The sequence below is a fragment of the Neoarius graeffei genome, chromosome 2 (genome assembly GCF_027579695.1).
Source record: "Neoarius graeffei isolate fNeoGra1 chromosome 2, fNeoGra1.pri, whole genome shotgun sequence".
In the NCBI taxonomy this organism is placed as follows: domain Eukaryota; kingdom Metazoa; phylum Chordata; class Actinopteri; order Siluriformes; family Ariidae; genus Neoarius; species Neoarius graeffei.
In genome coordinates, this window is record NC_083570.1 from 69,112,287 (window position 1) to 69,129,712 (window position 17,426).

The window sequence follows — 17,426 nt, forward strand, 5'->3', positions numbered from 1 at the left end:
TCCCCCCCACCCCAAATCTGTCCCTCTGAGTTACATGGAGTCAACAGGAAATCTTTTGGTGGAGAGGGTGGAGACCTCGACTGGTTATCGTAGCCTGCAGGGAATCGGCCGTCAGACATTCTGTCGCATGTCCCAGACCCGGTGAAATGTAACTGAATTGTCTTGGCCAGCCCTAAGGGTCCCATCTGCATCTCATCATTGCTGAGGAGTGTGCTCCCATCACCCAATCAAGCATCCAGCCAGAGCAGGTCATGATATTTTTTTACCATATTAACATGCCATTGTTGTGTGTTATGCCTGATGTAAAGACTCTCGTCTCTGCGAGCCTACCACACAGATTTAATACTTGTCATTTTTAGGGCATACCTAACAACGTGTTTTCTTCCCCCCCCCCCCAATCTGTCCCTCTGAGTTACATGTTGATCCTGGGATTGAGATGCTGGCCTCTTCTGCCCCTTGAACCTGCTTGATCCATCCTGGTGCCCTGTGTCTGGTCGGAGTTTTATCGCACCGCTCCTGTGAAGGACGGCCCTATGAGGACAGTTGAGGGTTACACCTGTTAAAACTGTTAATATTATAGTCAGGCTGTCTGTTGTTGCCCAAATGAGGCTGGGTTCCCTTTTGAATCTGGTTCCTCTCGAGGTTTCTTCCTCATGTCATCTGAGGGAGTTTTTCCTTGCCACCGTTGCCACAGGCTTGCTCATTGGGGATAGATTAGGGATAAAATTAGCTCATGTTTTAAGTCGTTCAAATTCTGTAAAGCTGCTTTGCGACAATGTTTATTGTTAAAAGCGCTATACAAATAAACTTGATTTGATTTAGAATTTGAATAATGTAGACTACAAGCATTGTAGCACAATAATGTTATTAAAATATATCAAAGATGGGCCATATACTGTATGAATCAGAGACATTAGCTATTTGCATCTGACTTTCAAAACAGCAATTAGTTTCACTAGTTATCCACAGTACAACGCTGATTATTTCATGCTTCTTTCTTTCCAGATTTTTAGCTGTACTAAACTGTGGAAATTTTGATTACTTAACTGAAAGAGTAGAAACCAGATACATCAACTTCCAACTCCTATTACTAACCCATACATTTATTAATAACCCATTTACTAACTTATCCTATATTTATCTAGCTGATTAAATAAATACGTAAATGAGAGAAAGACTGCTTTCTTTCTGTTTAGTTGATTTCACATGTGAAAACTCACTAAGATTAATATGGCATGCTTTATATAAGCACCAGCTACAACATTCTGTTGTAGTAGTCCTATGCAAATAATCCCCAATTAGTTTTGTGAGAAAATGTGTTAAAACCAGCGGTGGGTTTCCCAAAAGTCTCTTAATGCAAAGAATGTCTAAACTAGGCAAGAGAGTGTTCATTGTGCTGCTCGCTCTACTATCGATCGTACATCATACTATGATGACCTTTGTGCTGCGATGCTTTTGGAAACTTGGCACAGATGTGGTAAAATGCTTTAGTAGCCTTTGAAACCTTGAAACAAGAATTGCAGATCGTCCCAGTTCTAGCTATACCTGACAACCCAAAGCCCTTTCATGGATACATAGCCAGTAGACATGATAAATAAGCATCAACCATACTAGGCATACACTAGGCTAGTGGCCTAGTGGTAGCATGTCCGCCTCTCGATCAGGAGATCGTGAGTTCTATTCACAGTCGGGTCATACCAAAGACCATCAATGGTACCTACTACCATCTGGCAAGGCACGCTGCAATACAGATGTGAACGGGGAGTTAAACTCTTGTGGTTACCAGAGGACTAGCCCCCCACTGTAACCCTAGCTATGTAATAGGCGAGAGGCCGAGGGCTGCAGAAATGGAGATTGGTGCCGCCCGATGCACCACATGGCGCGGGAAGGACTTTAACTAACTTTTATACTGATGCAGGAAACGCGTATTGGTAGGAGAAAACAGCCTGTGGCTTATTTATGTCTGAAAAGTATAGGGAAGAAATGGAGGAAAACTCCAGTAATATTTGGCTAAATGCTGGTACCTGTTATTTCCATTGGCTGTGGAAAGCTGGAACTGCCTCTACCTCCTTGGGCAGGTTTTTTTTTTTTTGGCATTTAATCCAGCTTGGTCTCTTTTATCATGCATTCATTTTCAGAAATTCTGATGCAAGTAGTGCATTGGTAGCACTATGGAGAGAATAGGAAGCTATGTTCTCACACAAGACCTGTCCTCACCATTGGGATATTTTGCCAGGCAGACCTGTGTTGATACTGTCATGCTGTTATCCACAATAACAGATGGTTGCTTAGTTGGATGTGCTTTTCAGTGAGTGCCACTTGCCACAGTGCACACACTATACTCTTTGGAGCAGGACTGGCAGAGCCTGGAGAAACCTGGACATACTAGCCATGAAATGGTAACAGCCCACACATTTCTCACCCTGAAAACAGGGACATCCAATTCATCCAAAGCCACCAAAGCAATATATGAAAAAGAAAGAAAACCTTTGCTAAAGGTAGCAGACAGTGAATATCTCATCCTGAAGCAATGGCTCCGAATCCTTGCTCTGGGGAACCCTCTGTGTACAATTCCTTAGTGTTTGATTCTCAGAACATTCTCTCAAATGAAACCTTTTTAGGAAGCTAAAAACCCTTAACTGTCCAAAGTATCTGGAAGGAATTTAATGTAAATTTCAATCTGAATTGTTTCACTAATTGTGCTCTTTTATTAACTGTCAGAACAATATGCTAGAAATAAACCGCATACAGTAATTGAGTCATACTACAGATTGTGTGTGTGTGTGTGTGTGTGTGTGTGTGTGTGTGTGTGTGTGTGTGTGTGTGTACATACTGTATATGAGTACAGTAGGTTTGGATGAGCTGATTTGAGATTCTGCTCAGATTGTGGTGTCTCTTTAGTGGAAAGTGGAAGTTGGAATGTGCATAAACTTCAGAGGAATTATTTAGTAAGACAGCATCAGGAAAGCAAATAGTGTGTCCTACTTTTCTGCCTCTACCACTAGGTGAGGGAAGCACTGTATTTTCAAGTTCTCTGTGTCAGAGCATCCATCCATGCCTGAGTCCATGCAGCCAAGATTTTTATTAGCACTATGTTTAAGAATGAGTGGTTGCAAGTTTGTAGGATTTATATGGAATTATTATCATAACCAGCAGATGAATTGATTAGATTTTGGAATTGATCCAAAGAAGGTCAAAGTCACAGCAAGGTGCAACGTCTGATTGTTTTTCTTCAATAATTCCTCCTGTTTAAGTGTACAGTATATACAGTTTTTCACTGAGCTTTGGTACATTATGACAATATACAATGTACTCCTACAATGTACTGGCTGTGGGGAGTTTTGTATAATCTGATAGCCAGTTTGGAGCACAACAGGGATCAAATAAATAAATACTTTTATTGCATTTTTTTTCCTAAATATTTTTATGAATCAGGCCAGGGTTTTGTTTGTTTGTTTGTTTTAAGATTAACGTTCGGTATACAGGTAACATCATTTAGCACAGGTTGCTATACAGAGCAACATTTACTGACATCCCCATCAGTGCAAACCTGAAGCATATTCGAGGGTATTTCAGGAATACAAATTTGTTACAACAAGGACTAGACTTCGCGTGTAGACTCATCTGTGTTGGTAAACGAAATTATAAAGACTAAACTTTAGTTCCAACACATAAGGACTTGGACTTACACGAATTTTCAACTGGCTTACTCCAGTCCTTAATTCCTTGACAAGGACTGGAGTAAGCCAGTCAAAAATCTGGGTAATTCTGAGTCCTTATGTGTTGGAACAAAAGTTTAGTCTTTATAGGGACTAGACTTGTTGGTGGTGGAGGCATGTTGGCATCAAATTCTACTTGTTTATATTCTCTCATAAAATCATATGTATTTGCATCATTTATTTTGCAGATGTTTTACTCCAAGATAATGTGTATATATCTGAGGAAATGTACAGTTGTACAACAGGGACAGCTGAGCAACTGAGGGTTAACAGCCTTGCTCACGAGACTAGTAGTGTCTCAAAAACCTGCTTTCAGAATAATTAAATTTAAATCATTTTACAAGATTTCAATTTTTTATGTTGGTCTGAGATAAAGCATTATGACTGAAAAACTAAATAAATGACCAAGACATTTTATGTGTAAAAGAAATTGTGTTTCCAGTTATGACCTTATTAGAAATGATAACGTGTGCTGTGCACATTCTCACATGAAGGAAAAACAAAGTGTCTGACTGCACAGAAGATGAGCAAGATAAGCACATTTTATTACAGCTCAGTTTTTCTGAATCTGTGTTGAGAAATATAAACGCTGTAAGTGTGTTGTTTTCATGGAACACCGGCTTACATATTTCAAAATAATTGTATTCATATTATATGATAATGGAATTTGTCTTTTGTTTCTCAAAATTAAGGACTGTACTTTTGTATTTTCTACAATTTTGTTTGCAGCAAACTAGGTATGCTTGTAATATACAAGAACTGATACCACTGACTGACTTCCTGAGAGTTGTTGTGGCACAGTGTTACTTCATCACAGCTCTCTGTTTGATTTTGAGTTTTTTTGTATTACTGCCTGTGTGGAGTGTTTCCATCTCCAAAAAACATGCTGGTAATGGAATTATCTACAACCCCAATTTGAAAAAAGGTGGGACGCTGTGTAAAATGTAAACGAGACTGTCAATGACGGCATAGCTCACTCCGGCCCCGTCTAGTCCAGAAGTAACGTTCTAAAGTGGGCCACCTTGCGCAATAAATGTTGCAAGCTACCGTATATACACTATATACACCCTAGGAATACTTACCTATTTGCCAGAAATAATCCAAAATGGCAAAGAATTGACAGAGAAGAAGCAATTTTTGTTGAACTGCTCATTAAGGCTTAATTAGTCCATAACTTCATTAATAATTGTAATGAAGCAAGTCTGGGTAGAAGTTATATGCACCCTAGGTACCCCTACCTTCATGCCAGAAAGAATCGAAATCGGTGAAGAACTGAGGAAGAAAAAGCGATTTGTGTGGAAACTGCTCGTTAGGGCTTAATTACTCCATATCTTCATTATTAATTGCAAATGTGCAAATTTGGGTAAAAGCTATGTGCACCCCGGGCAGAGCTACCTTCCGACCAAGCAGAATAAAAATCAGTGATGAGTTGAGAGAGAAGAAGCAATTTTCGTGAACTGTGGATGACGCTAGATGGATGACAGACAATACATGATGGCATAAGCTCATCGCCTGTCAGCCGGATGAGCTAATAAACAGTAAAAGTCGAATAAAAACTATGGACTTTATTTTCTATTTACGTTGTAATGGTTATTTTGGTGTTGAAAGCACAATTTTTAAATTATCTCCTGAAAATTAACATCATTCCTTGGCTTCATTAACATCACACATGAATAAACTAGTTAAATTAATTTAAGTAGGGGAGAACTTCTAAAGGATAAAAAAAAGAGAATAAATAGCACATGCTATATTGTTGTGAACCTCAGTCTGTACCCCAATTATACAACCTTAATGAAGAAAATGAAAAAACAAACTGACAAAATATTTAGTCTCAAAACATTCATTCATGTTCAGTAACGGCCTTATCCTGTTATGGAATACCAGTCCATCATAGGTACATCATAGGTGGGCACGCACACACACACACACACACACACACACATTCACACACTCATTCACAACTCGGGGCAATTGAGGGTAAACCCTCAAAAAAGTTGGGATGCTGTGTAAAACATAAATAAAAACAGAATCCGATCGCATCAATATTTTTGTGTAAGCATGCAGTTGATTTCATATGATCAGTGGGATTTTTAGTTCTTATGTTCAGATTCAGCTCGTTGCCTTGCAGGACTATGGGGTAACCCAGTCTGTGTGCTCTTATTGGAAACTGTTTGAGTGCTGCAGCTCCGCAGTGCTTTTTTCTTCAAACCTGGACTCAAGTGATATTTACAGACTGATGTGGTTGTCAAAGCCCCTAACTTCAAAGGCCGCTGAGGAGAGGATGAAAACACAGAGTCACTACAGGAGAATCTAGAAGATCTCCTGTCACCACTTTCTTCATCGAAATCATCATCACAGCACAGAGCATGATGATCTATACTGTCACGTGAATGCATTTCATTCCTACTGCCAAAGAGCCAAGAAGCATTTGGCCACGTGGGTCCATTTAGAGCAGGTAAGTCTCCACAACTCCGTCGGTACAGGCCTGGTACTTTTATTTTAGCAGAGTCGCAAATGGAGTTGTGTAAAACGTGGGTTAGGCCATTGCTATCAGAATAAGCCTCAACTTTGAAGAGGTTCCCCAGTGCACTCTTGCTGCTGTTTCTACTGCAAGCCAGGGACAATCTGTCATCCTCTGTGTCCTCTTCAGTGTCCAAATCAACGTATGCTGTCAGTTTGTCAATTTGATCCACTACCTGTAGAAATATAGGAAAGTTGCACTTTCAAAATGTGTCCCAACTTTTGTGTGAATGCTTGGATATATCACATCTTATGGATACTCATACTCTCAATAAATAATTTGGGGATTATTGTGCATTTTGCCCAAAGCAGGCTCAAGAGTGGCACACACAAACACATGCAATTCAAACACAGCTATCAAAAAGACTCTTTACTAGTTTCTCTTTAAAAGTTTGAAAATGCAGTGACATGCTTCCTAAATGCATTCCTAAGGTCAATTATCTGATGATCACCATGTTTAAAGCTAAAATATAGTGTTTCACTTCAAATATTCACATCATTAGTTTAGCTTGTTCCTATATTAAGTGCTTTAATTTGTTGGTGCTACAATTTAAATGCCTTATATAAGAATAAAAAAAAGCCTAAGCGATGAAGTGTAAAATCAAGGCAACTGCTCCATCAAGCGAGTGAGGTTATTGATTTAAGGCCTGAAAAAGCCCAATTTAAGCAGAAATAACACAAATGACAAGAACCTAAAGGTGTGGCTTAAGCACACACAAAAACGCACAGGGGCGTCACTGTCAGAAGAATGACAACCTAGGGCCCTGAGAAAGAGGCAATCTTTGAGAGGTGAAATTTGTGGAACAACCCTGTACATATATTCACAAAATGATCTCATCTCATTATCTGTAGCCGCTTTATCCTGTTCTACAGGGTCGCAGGCAAGCTGGATTCTATCCCAGCTGACTACGGGCGAGAGGCGGGGTACACCCTGGACAAGTCGCCAGGTCATCACAGGGCTGACACACAGACACATACAACCATTCACACTCACATTCACACCTACGGTCAATTTAGAGTCACCAGTTAACCTAACCTGCATGTCTTTGGACTGTGGGGGAAACCAGAGCACCCGGAGGAAACCCACACGGACACGGGGAGAACATGCAAACTCCACACAGAAAGGCCCTCGCCGACCCCGGGGCTCGAACCCAGACCTTCTTGCTGTGAGGCGACAGCGCTACACCATGTGCCACCCTCACAAAATGATTTCAGAGAAATTTGTATAGATACAAAATGTTGAGTAAATGTGGATGGGTTTTGTTTTCTTCTTCAGTGTTCTGTCTGATGGCAGATCCAGCTCTGATGTTCATTAGAGTTTCTAGGGAACATTACAGTAGTGGTTTCCTGTTGCCTTCTAGTAGATTATTATGGAGGTTTTCTCCTCTCAACCATTCACACCTATGGACAATTTAGAGTAGCCAGTTAACCTAATTGCATGTCCTTGGACTGTGGGGGAAACCGGAGCACCTGGAGGAAACCCATGCAGACATGGGGAGAACATGCAAACTCCACACGGAAAGGACCCCATTGGTCGCTGGGCTCAAACCCAGAATCTTCTTGCCATGAGGCAACAGTGCTAACCACTACACTACCGTGCCGCTAATGGGTTTTGTTTATCCATCCGTCCATTATCTGTAGCCGCTTATCCTGTATAGGGTCGCAGACGAGCTGGAGCCTATCCCAGCTGACTATGGGCGAGAGGCGGGATACACCCTGGACAAGTCATCAGATCATCACAGGGCTGACACATAGAGACAAACAACCATTCACACTCACATTCACACCTACGGTCAATTTAGAGCCACCAAATAGCCTAACCTGCATGTCTTTGGACTGTGGGGGAAACCGGTGCACCTGGAGGAAACCCACACAGACACGGGGAGAACATGCAAACTCCACACAGAAAGGCTCCCATCAGCCACTGGGCTTGAACCCAGAACCTTCTTGCTGTGAGGCAACAGTGTTAACCACTACACCACCGTCCTGCTCCAGTTTTGTTTTAGTTTATACAAATTAACTTGTAAGGAATGGTACAACCATTAATGTTACCCCAATCCTAACCTTCATATTTTCATAATGAGTTGAGTTCTTGTTTCAAATGATCTGAGTTCTAAATTTGGAAATATGAGATCATGTTAGAAACTGCATGTAGTCTAAATAATAAAGACACCACTACAGTAAGTATATATCAGATATCAGGCTGTATATTGCTGTTTACTTCAATCTCTTGCAAGGTGGTACACTACTCTGTGCTATCAGGGAGTTTAAGTTTCACTCTCAGTGCATATCTCAAATATGCTTGAATAAAAGTTACGAGGCTTAACTTAAACAAAAGCTCAGGAGAAAAAATATAAATTAAAACAACTTTTTCAAAAGGTGATGCAACAGTTTGGTTCATACAGTACATGCTTCTGATGATGTTTATCAATCACTTGTGCTACAGGGGTGAGACATAAAGATGTTAGAAGAAACATGAACTCTAGAAAAAAAATAAGTTCAGCATCAGAGTGATTGGGCTGATCTTTAAGAACAATGAATTTTGGTCGACTGAATTGATTTTTTAAAAAACAACAACAACCATCAGAAGTACTATATACTGTAAATATAGAGTTTTATTCTATCCACATTCACTGGATATGAGCAATTGTGTGCTCTGATTGGCTACTCTACTACTAGGATATCAGCTCCCTGTGTCCGAAATCACTTACTCATTCACTACTCCGTACTCGCTATCTAGAGAATTCAATATAGAGGACTATAAAGTGAACTCATTGGAAAAATGAGAAAACGCTTTCGGACACTGCTCCACCGTGCTGGTATTTACGTCATTACTGTCGCACAATTAAAACGTGCCAGATCAGTCGGCTGGTGGATTTTCAAAATAATAAATACATGCATGTATTATTGTGATAAATACGTATTATACTGAGCATATTTCCCACATTAATAAATACAAAGTACTTTGTGTCTGCTGCATCTTTCAGTTCTTTTAAATCAAGGCTGAATCCTTTCTTCTTTGCCGCTGCTTTTTATTAAATCAAATTTGAGGCTTTTGATTAATTCCTCGCACTGCACTGTAACTTTTATTCTTGTATTTATCTGTCTTATTCTATTTTAGCTTATTTTCTATTTTCATACTATTTTTAATTGTACTTGAATGTCCGTTTATAACGTGTTTTTTCCTCCATCCATTCACCCCCAACACACTACAATATTATTGTCATTTTCACGCCAGTACTTATTTGTTTCATTCCCGTTGTCATAAGGAAAAACAAACTACTGCTATTTTCAATCTAAAATACTTAACAGCCCTTATCAAGCAGCTTTTACAGCTTTTCTTTCAGTGCGACCGCAATGCATGATGGTATATATTGCTGGGTTAGTGACCGTCGGTTGTACATTACTTTTCACAGTGCATTGTGGGATACTACAAGTACACTATATAGAGTGTAATAATTCTCACTATACATTCGGACAGCACTACAAAATGGCGCACTCACTAGTGAGTAGTGAGTGATTTCGGACACAGCGTGTGAGTAGAGAAAAACAAAATGGCAGCTTTGTTATCAAGTATTTAAAAGAAACAGAAATAGCTAAAATAATATAGCTTTTTTTCCCGTGAGTAGAGAAAAACAAAATGGTGGAGCATGTTGCTGAACCAACCGAGAACGAAATAAAAACTCTACTCAAAAACAAAACCCCAAAAATACAAACAAAAACCCTGAACAAAATATGGAATTAAAGTATTTGATGGTAAGAACATATCTTTTTTTAGGACTCCCTAAAGAGAATGACGCATGAAATGGAATGATAAATGACAGGTAGTAAATTTGAACAATAAATGGTCCCTTGTCATTCAGATTCTTACAAATGGAATAACGATTGAAATCTTTAGTTTTAGACCTCCCTAGGATAAGATAAGTGGGTGCTTGGTGGGATATCAGCTTTTACAAATGGAATGACAGGGTTTCTATATGTATTGACTTACTTTGAGCTAATGTTGTCAGTGATATCACCTTTTACAAATGGAATGATAAGGTTTCTAGGTGGAATGACATACTTTGAGGCAATGTTATCAGTGATATCAAATTAACAAATGGAATGACATTGTTTCTAGGGTTAGGGTTAGGTTATAGGTGATATCACTGATAACATTGCCTCAAAGTATGTCATTCCACCTAAAAACACTGTCATTCCATTTGTAAAAGGGGATATCACTGATAACATTAGCTTAAAGTATGTCATTCCACCTGGAAACGCTGTCATTCCATTTGTAAAAGGTGATATCACTGATAACATAACCTAAAAGTATGTCATTCCACTTAGAAACAATGTCATTCCATTTCATGAGCTGAAAGCATGTCATTCCACCTACATTTCAATCGTTATTCCATTTATAAGAATCTGAATGACAAGGGACCATTTATTGTTCAAATCACTAGCTGTCATTCGTCATTCCATTTCATGCGTCATTCACTTTAGGGAGTCCCCTTTTTTTATTTTTCAAGAATTATTATTATAGCATTTTTCACAAATTGCTACTGTCATTTTGCCGGTTTGTTTCCATCCTAAGTGGAAATGATTTTGTCTGATGTTTTGCATAAAGATTTTTATTTATTGAATTTGCAAAAAATAAAAATGCTCTGTTTCTCAAAATCCAGTGAATGTGGATAGAATAAAACAGTCATTCCACTCAATCTCATTGTACATAGCTTCAGCTCATGTACGACTCGATTTTGTGGAATAACTGTTAAATATATATGCCAATAAAATGAAATAGCTAGCCATGTACAGAAAAAAACACTGAAGTTTCTTAAGGTAATGCTGAAATAAACAGCAGAGCTATACTGACGAATCAATTTTATCCAATCCTGAAGGAAAAGCTGTCTTTCAACATGAGAGTGTCCCAATCTATAGGGCTGCATCACCAGATCTCATCCCAATTAAACGTCTATGGGAGATTTTGGACTGATTTTTAGACAGTGTCTCCACTTTCATCATCGAAACTTTGATTAAGGGAACATTCTTTTGCAACAATTCTTGTGGAAGAATTTTATTTATCCCATCAGTACATGTTCCAGAGACATGTAGGATATATGCTAACGTGAATTAAGATGTTCTGATGGCTATTACAAAGATGCTTTAGGTTGTTCTTTTCTTTTAATTTCTCTCAACCCTTGCTAATGCCATGTGCGGTTTTGTGTGTGTGTGTGTGTGTGTGTGTGTGTGTGTGTGTTTTACCTCTCTAAGCTCTCTAGCCACATCCTTCAGCTCACTGAGGACTTCCTCCAGCTGTTCCATTACCATCCTTATGTGATTACAGATGCACTTCCTCCGATCCAAACTCTCTGTTACTGCCAGAGATCCTAAAAGCGCACTGTGGAACATCCTTCACATGGATACACCAGTAGCCAAAAAGGTAGAAGATCCTGGGCTTCATGTCTGGAGCCCCCTAAAGGCATGACAGTTTTTCCATTGAAAGCTATGCTGTTACCTTGATTGTGAGACACCTTGCAAAGCCTGGCAGGGCTGTGAAGAGATTGGGATATTTTTGATTCATCTAAGAATATTCATCAGGTTAAAAGACTAAGACAAAGGGAATGGATAATACAACAACAATAAAAAATAAGTTAATTGTGCTTAACTTTGGTACAGGGCTAATGTATTTAATTATATAATTTCAGTATGCCTCAGATATATACACTGATTTATTTTTTAAAGAGAGATTTACAAAATCTATGTTCTGGTAAACTTTTTTTTAATTAAAAAAGGAATGTTGTTATTCTCTGAAATTTATGGTATAATGATTGCAGTAAAACCACCTTATGCGAAAGTGACGATTGATTCAACATGTTCTATACTGTAGCATTTGTACTCACAGACTTGTACCAGTGATGATATTTTCCATTTTTGCAAGCTGAGTAATCCGTCAGTGCACTCAAGATAGCCTAGTACACATCCGTTCATGCTTCTTCAAGGAGAAATGAAATGAAATCCAAGAAAGAAAGCCTTTGAGAGGCTGAGCATGTCCAACAAGACCCCAGGAGGAAACACAGTAGGACTCTCTGCAGCTTCTCTGAGGAAACCATCACCCCTGAGAGAGTGATAAGGCAAATGAAATAGCTGGCCCATTCATTTCCAAATACACTGCACTTTCATTAAATACCACTTCAGGAGCCATCCTCTGCAGTTTTTCTTAGCTGTAGTGGTCTGGGTTTGGTGTCCGATAGCTTTGAAGCCATCAAAATCAAAGCATGGGTGTTTGAAAGTGTCCATTAGAGACTGCTATGAGGTTGTGTACTGCTCTGCTGCAGCTACGCCATGTAAGTGCACCTCTCATCTCCATCAGCTTGAGCTCAAACAGTCTGAAGCAGGCTTTAGTTCATTGCTTCAAGCCCCCCTACCTTTTCCCTTCTCGTTGTCTCTCTCTCACTCACTTGCTCACGCCTGCTCTCTCATCTTCTCACTCACACAGCTTTAAACATTTATTTCCTATCTTTTCCTCACACACTGTTCCTCTCATAGAAGTATTGTCTTTTTCATAGTCATTCCTATACACAAACTATGTTGTTGCTGTTGTTGTTGTTGTTTGCCTCTATAATCAGTGTATCACTTCCTCCACACTTCAGATGCACACATCCTTCCACTATTATTCCATTAATTACATTAACTTAGTAGCATGGAAACAGGTAAATACTCTTGCTTCAGTTCCTACTGCTGCTGTATAGGATGTTGATCCTCCTCAAAAGCTCATGAAGCACACTACCAAGAGTGAACTGACTGACAGAGGGTCTTAGCAAGTCTGCAAAATACAATCTCCTACACTGAGCTACTTTTAGTACATTCCCCAGGCATGCATTACACAGTGGATTTCATACTTTGTGAGATTAATCGACCCATTTATTAACAGCAGGATACATAGAAATAAATAGATATCAATATCTCTAACTAAAGTACTAGAGTTGAGGTTGAAGATATGGTGCCATAGCAAGAGGTTCATGTCTACAAATGCTGTTTCCAATTATGATTCTTGCCAGGATGACAAATGAACTGTGACACTGTTCTACACTTGTATTATTTAAAGAACAACACATTTTATCATGTTTATCATGTCATGTTTCACCTGCTCTAATAAACCTGATTCGTTTATGAAAGGCTCCATTCTGTGATCAGGCCCTCCAGAATCTCATGTGATTAACATATATATATATATATATATATATATATATATATATATATATATATATATATATATATATATACTAGTGCATCTCAAAAAATTAGAATACCATGAAAAAGTTCCTTTTTTTCATAATTTAATTCAAAAAGGTAAACTTTCATATATTCTATATTCATTACATGTAAAGTGAAATATTTAAAGCCTTTTTTGTTTTACTTTTGATGATTATGGCTTATAGCTCATGAAAATCAGAAATCCAGTATCCAATTATTAGAATATTCCCTAAGATCAATAAAAAAAAAAAGGATTTGCAATGCAGAAATGTCCAACTTCTGAAAAGTATATTCATTTATACACTCAATACTTGGTTGGGGCTCCTTTACCATGAATTACTGTATCAGTGCAGTGTGGCATGGAGGTGATCAGTCTGTGGCACTGCTGAGGTGTTATTGAAGCCCACGTTGCTTTGATAGTGGCCTTCAGCGTATCTGTATTTTTGGGTCAGGTGTTTCTCATCTTCCTCTTGACAATACCCCATAGATTCTCTATGGGGTTCAGGTCAGGCAAGTTGGCTGGCCAAACAAACACAGTAATATCATGGTCAGCAAACCATTTGGTAGTAGTTTTAGCACTGTGGGTAGGTGCTAAGTCCTGCTGGAAAAGGAAATCAGCATCTCCAAAAAGCTCGTCAGCAGATGGAAGCATGAAGTGCTCTAAAATCTCCTGGTAGATGGCTGTGTTGACTTTGGACTTAATAAAATACAGTGGACCAACACCAGCAGATGACATGGCACCCCAAATCATCACAGACTGTGGAAACTTCACACTGGGCTTCAAACACCTTGGATTCTGTGCCTCTCCACTCTTCCTCCAGACTCTAGAACCGTGATTTCCAAATTAAATGCAAAATGTACTTTCATCTGAAAAGAGGACTTTGGACCACTGAGCAACAGTCCATTTCTTTCTCTCCTTAGCCCAGATAAGACACTTCTGACATTGTCTCTGGCTCAGGAGTAGCTTGATATTAGGAATGCGAAAGTTGTATCCCCTTTCTTGAAGATGTCTGTTCGTGATGGGTCTTGATACACTGACACCAGCCTCAGTCCATTCCTTGTGAAGCTCTCCCAAGTTCTTGAAAAGTATATTCATTTATACACTCAATACTTTTCTTGACAATCCTCTCAAGACTGCGGCCATCCCTGTTGCTTGTGCACCTTTTCCAGCCACCCTTTTCAGCAATGACCTTTTGTGGCTTACCCTCCTTGTGGAGGGCATCAGTGATCATCTTCTGGACAACAGTCAAGTCAGCAGTCTTCCCCATGATTATGGTTGTGTGTACTGAACTAGACCGAGAGATACACTGTGTTCATACTGTTTTACTCAAACTCAAAATGAAATATTCTAATATTTTGAGATGTTTTTTTATGTTTTTGTACTGTATGCCATACTGATTCAAATTAAAATAGAAAAATGCTTGAAACATTTTAGTTTGTGTAATGAGTCTATAATATATAACATTTTCACTTTCTTAAATAACTGATGGAAAATATTGAACTTTTTCATAATATTCTAATTTTTTGAGATGCACTAGTGTGTGTGTATATATATATATATATATATATATATATATATATATATATATATATATATATACACACAAACACACATTACTGTGCAAAAGTCTCAGGCATGCAATGTTTTCATTTTATTTTTTTATAGATTGTTACAGATAATGTTAAAGGTTACAGGAAAATTAAAACGTTTGTATCTGAGCAGCATATTCCATAAGAGAGCACTTTTCAGATTAAAAAAGAAAACATAATGAAGGCTGCTGGGTTTTGGTGCAAAATTAAGACATGAGTGTGACAGTCAAAATGTCCAGAAGAACTGGGGCTGGTCCTGTAAGATGCTCAGTAAAACCTACAGCTCATTTCCTTATAAAACTGCACTCATTGTACCTCAGACTACTATTTTTTTTTTAAGCAAAGGGTTGGCTCACACCAAATATTCACTTTGCTTCATTCATTATGGCTTAATGCCAGTCATAATATATGTTTTTCCATGTTGAAACATTTAACTTCATTATTTTTAAGCCATTTTTGGTCTTCAGCATTTCTTTACATGTGCCTAAGACTTTTGCACAGTACTGATTATATATATTATATATACATACGGTATACCGGTATATGAAAGCACACACACACATACACAGAGTACTTTATTAGTACTACAGTCATGTGGGCTTCTTTTCTTTGCCTATTCCAGCTCAATAAATATTTGGAACCCAAAAACAACCTTCAAAAATATAAGTTTGATTTGTTTATACATTTATACTGTTCCAAAAATATACCTGCAGGCTGATAATTGTCCCACTTCATTTTCCCTGAACTGGCCCCATGTGTGGAAAATAGGAAATAATTCTAAGATGTTCTAAGATGATAATGCCTTCTGTTTTATTTTGATATGTTCTTCAATGTGAAGGAAATTGTGTTCAACCACTCTGCTAACCATAGAGACTATAAAGGAAGCCAAATCACACCATGGCCATCAGTTGTTCTAATGTGGTAAAAAATAATTTTTAAATCAAGAAGTAATTTTTGGAGAAAATAATTTATCATATGTGGTCCTTCGCACATATTTTGCACAGATAAAACCTGCTCAGATTCTGGGAAAGAATTATGTTAATAAAAATGTATTTCCTATTCCAAGAGCCTTTCTGCCCTCTGCTGGAGAAACATGGGATAATAAGTCTACAAAATTATGAAAATTCTGTCCAACAGAAAATGCAACAATATCCGTTTACTAGCCATGAAGGGGAGACAAAATATTACAAAACTAATACAATTTTTTTTAAATATTCACTGACCTTTAAAAAAAAGCATAATTTTTAGTTGCTTGGTTCTTTAGCTACCCTGTGATGTATTTCAGAAAACTTTTCATCAATTAACTCATTACTAACCCAACATTTATATCAGAAAGGAATGTTTATTATACCAACATAAAGCATAAAAATAATAAGAGAAAAAGAGAACCCTTAATGTGGACTTTATAAGTAGCTCTTTCCCTGAAGTCAAAAATACATTCCATGTTGGGGTGGACAGCAGTAACATCAACATCAACACACAAATAACATCTATCTACACATGGCACAAGGTTTGATTTGATTCACAGATTTACCAAGCACCACATGACACACCATACATAGACAACTACTTTCTTAGTTCTATTATCCACTGTCACTCATTTACTTTACACTATAAACAAGGCTTTATCTACTTTGAATTGTGTCATATGTGTTTAGATTGTAGTAAGTGCTGGCAATAGACACCGGGCTTTGCTGCTGCTGGTGCATCTGACATAAAACTTGATGGCAATATAATTGCATCACGTTACTCTTTACACTTTTATCAAGGTAAACTCTGCTCTGGAAATACCAAATGGGAAGTCAACATTTCTAGGGCAGTCGGAAGCTGTGGATATCAGCAAGGAATTCAATTGCTCTGGGAAGTAGTTAAGGTTTTATGCTGATCCAGTACCAGATTCATGGGCAGTCAAGAAAACTGGCAACTTCTACCAACACTATTATGTCTAAAGCCCTAAACTTAATGGTTCTTGCACTAAGACCCGTGACAATACCTGTGAAACGGCTATGATACACTGAACATAACACCCTCACACACTTGCTAAAACATAATAATTAAAAACAAAAGTCTTATTTCAGAACTGCAAACACATTAATATACACATGATACATAAGCATTCACAGGGATGAGGTGCTATTTTGCAAGCCTTGTTTAAAACATTTTGAATATATACTTCATAAACTGTACATGTATAGTGTAATCTGGATCTATTTACTTGTTCGTTTTCTTATATTGGTTTAATTTAAGTATACTTAAGAGTATATAAGGACTGTTTAGTTCTGCAGCTTAAAATCTAACCACATCCCACTAACTCATTCAGACTATGGATAAGTTCAAGTGTTATTATAAACATAAACCTGT

At 38.1% G+C, this 17,426-nt stretch overlaps 1 protein-coding gene across 1 annotated transcript; it reads right to left on the reverse strand.

Annotated features, from left to right (window-relative positions):
* Positions 1 to 5,809: 5,809 nt before the first annotated feature.
* Positions 5,810 to 11,639, reverse strand: LOC132873553 (inhibitory synaptic factor 1). The gene is given in 2 exon segments (XM_060909244.1): positions 5,810 to 6,415; positions 11,484 to 11,639. Coding segments are annotated over 2 exon segments (762 nt in total).
* Between the last annotated feature and the right edge of the window lie 5,787 nt (positions 11,640 to 17,426).